Genomic DNA, 6,858 nt, shown 5'->3' with positions numbered 1-6,858 from the left:
CAGTAACACATCGTGCCATCTTAAAGAGCATTCTGCAGAATTCCTCACGTCTCATCCACTCAGGAAACAATCTATGCAGAAACGGACATGCGGTGCAGATTGGTATACTGCTGCGTTATCGGTTGTTTCAGCATTTGCACCTTGGATTTCTCTCCTTGTAACATGTCAGTCATGCAGCAGGAAAGTCTTCTGCACATGGACTTGCGCTACAGCTGAATTCACAGAGAAAAGACCAAAATAATATCAATAGGTCCTGACTATGTATATATGGCAGTGGCGGAGAACACGCTGGCTCGCCCAGTATATGGTAGTGGCGGAGAACACACTGGCTTGCCCGGTATATGGTAGTGGCGGAGAACACACTGGCTCGCCCGGGACGGCTCTAATACGCTCATTTTCTGAGCTCTGACAATTCCCACTGACTCCTTCCCTTCCCGCACACAAGCCAGGAACGCGCAGGTGGCGCCATCTAGTGGAATACTTATAGTGGTGAGTGTAATGCAAAAATAAAAACCACACAACATGACTGCACAACGTTATAATAACGCGCTCTCGTTTCATATACACTTTCCATTAACTTAAAACTTTACAAGGAAATGAACAAGTAAAATATATTACAACCAAGGAAAAACAGCATAAAACTATAAAATTATAAAATCATACAATTCACCATCAAGCAGGGTTAAAGGAGAACTCCAGTCCTGTCATTTCTGGCAAATCCACAGGACCCGCACCTGTAGCCCCCCACTCACAATGCTATGCTATAACCTGTATGGGAAGTATATAAAATACATAGAAGAGCCCACCTGGCAATTTTTGGCTTCCTAAATACTGGGTCCCCTGTTCCTGAGATAGGTGTAGGTCCCACCGGGTGGCCCCACATCTATCGGACCTTTAAAGCGAATGTACCAGCAGGAACATCTCTAAGATTTTTATATCGATAGACTGGAGCCGGTGCAGGGATGCTGGTGCCGCAGTCCTTTTTGTTCCCTCACACAGCAACAGTCTATTCCCGGGCACCAGCCTGTCCGCACCCAGTTTGACGAAACCCCCTCTCCTCATAGCTTAGCACCCACACCCCGTCTCCTCATTGATTTTAATGGAGCCACATAACAGAGGGAGGGTCTTCCGTCACAGTGGGTGTAGGGGTCACCTGCAGTGCTTTGGGCCAATGCATGGCAACCGGGCCGCGGTTCAGAAAAAAGGACCACGGCACTGGCATCCCCGTGACGGCGCCAGACTATCTTAACGTGATGTACCTGATGGTGCATTCACTTTAGGGATTCCCTATGGATTTGCCACCAATGTCAGAATGGGAATACCTCTTTAAATACAATATAGAAACACAATATGGCAGTATACTTGTACCTACACCTCTATCCAGATGGTCTCCAGAGGCCGTATCTAACTTATTGATATCAGTGGAGTTTATCGACCACCTGGACCTCTAGATTGCCTTTGGCTCTCTTTAAAATGTCATGGGTCATGGCCAATTGGTCTAGTATGAGTTTCTCAATGTCCTCCTTCATCTGGTTCTCGGAGTAGACCCGCTTGGCCATGCCAGACAACAGTTTTTCTTGCTCTACGACCCTCTTGCGCAGCCGGGTGATCTCGAGGTTGACTTCTTCCTCTTGGTTAATGCTGTATGGGCTGTGAATCTGTAAGGGTAAGGACACTCTCCACAACAGTTTTAGCAAGCACCCAGCTTCCTCCAGTGACTGCTTTGTTCTTGAAAGTTTCTCAAAAAATATATCCCCGAAATGTTCAGTCATATTGAGGACTGACGTCTGTACCCCATGGTCAATGAGAGCCTCCATCTCCTGCAGCACATTCTTTGCTTCCAAAATTTGCTTACGTAAAGCATTGTAGTCTTCAACTAAGCCCAGCACGTGGCAGCCATGTTTGTCTGCCCACATTCTGTGTCCAGGGACCAGGCGTAATGGGGTGTACAGGAGGCTGTCCACCGAATGGTCGCTGTAAGCATCCTCCTCCCCATAGAAGGCATCACTGAGTTTATATTCCAGCTCCTTCAGCCACTCTACAGTCTGGGTAATCTGCTCTTGAAATCCTAGCGTGATATTAGAGTCCAAGGTGCTGGCTGGAAATAGGTTCTCAAAGGCTTTCAAAAGGTTGTAGAAATTCTTTGAACAAATAACGCTAAGATTATGACTCTCCTTGATTTTCTGCCTCTGAAGAGACAGCTCCCGTGCTTGAGACTGCACAAGCAAGTCATACTTTGAAAGAGAAGTGGTGTCTTCAAATGACCGTCTGGAGGACACTTTAGTGAACTTGGATGAGTGCCTTGTGGATGTTTTTTTGGACTTCGGAGTTGACAATGGAAGGTTTCCTCTGTTGTTAGCACACTCTGTACAGTGACTGTCATGATGGCAACGTAGTGCAACTGCATTGTGACTGATGATATGAGGCCTACAGACCTCATCACCAAAATCTGATGTGACATCAACCTGAACAACATTGACAGAGTTAGTAATAGTCTTATCCAAGAAGGATTGTTCAGAAAGATCGTCATCTGCATCTGAACCATGAAGCTTTAGTGAGTCATCGCTGTCTGAAGACCCCTGTTCTGCTTGGAGCTTTTCCATCTCCATTTGTGTGGCTGTGAATCGTTGGGAGAGCCTGCACTTTTCTGCCTGCAGCTCCTTCTGGAGTGACTGGTCTGTAGAGTCTCTGAAGGTGTGAGCTCTATCAGATATAATGTCTTTATGTTCTATCAATTCTTTGTTGGCTTTATATGTCTCCATCTCCATTTGTGCTCGCTTCAGCTGCTCAGAGAGTCTGTAATTCTCAGCTTGTAGCTCTTTTTGTAAGGCTTGTTCTGCTGGCGTCGTCCACTCACCTCCGGAGTTAGGTAACTTGTGTTCAGAGGCTTTGCATTGTAACAGTTCTTCACTGGTTCTAAGGGCCTCAAGCTCCATTTGTGCTTGCTTTAGTTGTTCGGAGAGTCTGTAATTCTCAGCTTGCAGTTCTCCCTGTGAGGCATGTTCTGTCAGCTTTCTCTGCTCATCCTTGGAGTTACTCAAGATCTGTTCGGATGCCTTACTTCTTAGCATTTTTTCATTAGATTTAAGTGTCTCAATCTCTTTTTGTGCACGTTGTAGCTGTTCAGATAGGCAGTTAGTTTTTGCCTGTAGCTCTGGATCTGTAGATTTGTTGATAGTCCAAGATAAACCAGGTACCGTTTCCTTATATCTAATCGATCCTTCATTAGCCTGGAGGATCTCTATCTCCATTTGTGCTTGTTTTAGCTGTTCAGAGAGTCTGTTATTCTCGACTTGTAGCTCATTCTGTAGGGCTTGTTCTGTCACCTTTCTCTGCTCATCCTCATTTAAGTCACATTCGGAGGACTTTCTTCTCAACAATTCTTCACTAGCTTTAAGGGCCTCAATCTCCATTTGCGCTAGTATTAGCTGTTCAGAGAGACAGTAATTCTCTGCCTGTAGCTTGTGATCTGTAGACTCTCTTCTCTCTCTGATGGATCCAGATAAATCAAGTACAGCTTCCTTATGTTTCATCAATTCAGCACTGGCTTTGAGAGTCTCAATCTCTATTAGAGCACGCTTTAGCTGTTCAGATAGCTGATGATTTTCTGCTTGTAGCTCATTCTTTAAGTTACTCAAGTCCTGTTCAGATGCCTTACTTCTTAGTATTTCTTCATTAGCTTTAAGTTTTTCAATCTCTTTTTGTGCACATTGTAGTTTTTCAGATAACCGGTAGGTTTCAACCTGTATCTCTGGATCTATAGACATGGTCCCAGATGAATCAGGTAGAGCGTCCTTGTATTTCATTAATCCTTCATTGGTTTTAAGTGTATCGATTTCCATGTAAGCTTGTTTTAGCTGTTCAGAGAGTCGATAATTCTCAGCTTGTAGCTCTTTCTGTAAGTCTTGTTCTGTTGATCTCCTCTGCTCATCCCAGGAGTTGTGTGAGTCTAGTAGTTGTTCTGAGAGAAGATAATTGTCGGCTTGCATCTCTTTCTGTAAAACTTGTTCTGTTGACCCTCTCTTCTCATGCCTGGAGTTATCCCTAAAGTCTTCATTGGCTTTAAGGGTTTGGTTCTCCATCTTGGCTTGTTCTAGTTGTTTTGAGAGTTGGTAATTCTCTGCCTGTAGCTGTTTCAAGGCTTGATCTGTTGACTCTCTATGACTGGAGTTATATAAAATAGAGTCCTTACATTTCAACAATTCTTCATTTGCTTTAGGTGTAACTCTCTCACTTTCTTCACACTCTTTGGCAAACCTGTCATGTACCGCCTGCAGATCGTTATCCACAGCTTGCTCTACAAAATCTGTCGGCTCTTGGTCAGGTATGTAGTCTTTATTTTCTTTAAGTGACTCAACCTTCATTCCGACACACTTTGGCTGGTCACAGAAATGGCCGTTTTCTATATGTGACTTCTTATTAGGACAACTGTGATCTTCTTTGGCAAGTGTAAGCGCAACATCAGACTTCAGCTTTGTATTCAGGGAAGATTTTATCAGAACTGGAAGTCTAGATTTCTTAGCATTTCGACAATATTCTTGGATTTCGCAGGTATTGTTACTTGTTTTCTGGGGAAGCATCTGTGATGATATATGATTTTCTCCATCATGTAGGGTGCAAATAAATTCTTTTTCTTTTGGAGGTTTAAAGACACTAACAGTAAGACACATGTCAGATATGGCACTCAGCTCAGTCTGCGTAGCAGAGGAAACAGTGTTTGGTTTACTTATTGTTAGTTCAGCATTGTTCTCATAATCTTTTGCCTGTAATATGCTCTTCTTGCTAAATGACAGATCTGACTTAAAGTCCTGTTGAAATTTAAGATTTCTTTCAGATGAAACAGAGGTGTCACTTTGTGTTTGGGTTCCGGCTTCTTCTCTAAGAGGGTTAAACACTTCATTCATATTATTTTTGGATACAGCTGTTCCCTGAGGACCTCCAGCAAAGAAATACTCATTCTGGTCAAGGTGATCAATGCAAATACTTAAGTATGAGGTCTGATCTCCAAGAAGAAACGACATGCTGTCCTCTCCCGTATATCTGGCCATGATCTGGGCTTCCATAATCTTTCTGAGTTCCTGGTTAGCCTGGATATTTTCCTCCAGCCACTTGCGTAACATGGTGATGGATTCCAGCTCCTTCTGCAGGCTTCCCGACTCTCGCTCGTATTTCACTAACCTGTTATATACGTCTTGTTCAGCCTGAAGTGTGAAAATCAGTTTCTTGTAATCAGGATGAATGTTTTCTTTGAGACTTTGACGTTGGGCAGCTTCCCTTGCTTTACTTAAAGCAGCATTTAGGTTGTCAATCTCACTGAGTAGCTTGTCATTCTCCTTCGTCTTCTTCTTCAGGGCCATGGTCAGGCCTTGTATAGCTTTATCCCTCTTCAAGGAGTTCTTCTCTTCAGCTGCTAGCCCGGCTTTGTTGGCTTCTAACTTCTGCTGGAGCTCATTGATCAGATTGTCCATCTCTTTAATCTTTTCCTGCCATTGGTTGGCACTGTCTTCTTTACCATCTACACTATGTGTAGGATTATGTGGCCCTAACGAGTCTGTGGCATCCCCTCCCAGATACAGATTACTGATGTTCTTTTCCTCAGAGGCATTGTACGGCATCATGGAGGCGATCTGCTTCTCCAGCTGGGCAATGAGGGCATCTTTGGAGTGCACAGTGTCATTCAGGCATTGTATAATCCAGTCTCTCTCTTCAAGGATGGCCATGCTCTTAGTATATTGCTCGTTCAGTGCCATCAGTCGTTCCTCGGTGGAGAACCTCTGCATCCTCTCCTGGTCAAGCAGCACACACATTTTGTCCAGCTCTGCTTTGCCATGCTGGACCTCGCTCTGGAGTAGTTGCAGTTTATGGCTCTGAGCATCCTCCATGTCTTGTAGATGTTTGAGGTGTTCCTCTCGTAGGCGTTGGAGCTCCAGCTCGTGTTCTCCGGCCACACTCTCCATGGCTTTGGAGGCTCGGACCAGCAGGTTGTGCTTCTCCTGGTAGTCATGTTTTAGGCTCTCCACCTCCACCTTCAGCTCGATGTTCATGCGCTGGAGCTCGTCGTTGCTGGTGTCGCAGCGCCGCTGCACCTGCTCCTCCAGGAAGTAGATGCGCAGCTTCAGGTTGAAGTTCTCCTTCTTCAGCTCGGTGATCTGCTTCTCAAAGTCCTTCATGGTGTGCGCCCGCTCCACGGAGAGCCGCTCGTAGCCGGAGATGGGATTGCCCTCATAGCTGGGTGCCCCAGCGGCGTGCCAGGCCCTCTCCTGACCCCAGCGGGCGCTCTCCTCTCTCAGGGAGGTCAGCCCATCTCTATAGGACTCCAGGACAGTCTCTCTGCGTCCCCTCACCAGCTGTCTCTCTCTAATCTCGCCCCTGGGGTCGCTCCCATTCTCGGCTATGAGGGGATGGATGTCACTACCTGTCTCGGCTGCAGGGCCGCCTCTCTCACGTCTCTCTGCCTCGGAGCCGCCCCCGGTGATGGCGGAGCTCGGTCGGGTGGTCGGGATCTCCATGCCGCCCGCCGGGGAGCTGTGACGGGATCCTGATAACGGTCACTGCACCCGAGATTCAAACCGCCGCCATCTTTACTGACGAGCGCGGCCGCTGACCGTTATAGCTAACGTGCGCGTCTCGGAAACGAAGGCGCATGCGCGGAGACACCCGGAGGCGCGCACGTCACTGAGGTTGTATTGCATAGAGACCGTGTGAGGCGGCGCGCCTGCGCACTGAGAGCTGCGTGTGGTACCGGAGCGGAGGCCTGGCCTCACACTTATATAGAGATATAGGTACAGCTCGGTGTATATATATATATATATACTGCACTATAACATATATCACTACACAGCACGGTGTATATATATA

At 46.3% G+C, this 6,858-nt stretch overlaps 1 protein-coding gene across 1 annotated transcript; it reads right to left on the bottom strand.

The window, feature by feature from the left end:
• Window positions 1–494: 494 nt before the first annotated feature.
• Window positions 495–6,630, bottom strand: LOC138792186 (CDK5 regulatory subunit-associated protein 2-like). Its single transcript, XM_069969303.1, has one exon. It carries the CDS (start codon window positions 6,507–6,509, stop codon window positions 1,419–1,421), a length of 5,091 nt encoding a protein of 1,696 aa, XP_069825404.1. The 5' UTR covers window positions 6,510–6,630; the 3' UTR covers window positions 495–1,418.
• Between the last annotated feature and the right edge of the window lie 228 nt (window positions 6,631–6,858).

Source organism: Dendropsophus ebraccatus, chromosome 5 (genome assembly GCF_027789765.1).
Source record: "Dendropsophus ebraccatus isolate aDenEbr1 chromosome 5, aDenEbr1.pat, whole genome shotgun sequence".
NCBI lineage: Eukaryota > Metazoa > Chordata > Amphibia > Anura > Hylidae > Dendropsophus > Dendropsophus ebraccatus.
The sequence above is the reverse complement of the archived record's forward strand: the minus strand, read 5'-3'. Positions and strand labels throughout refer to the sequence as shown.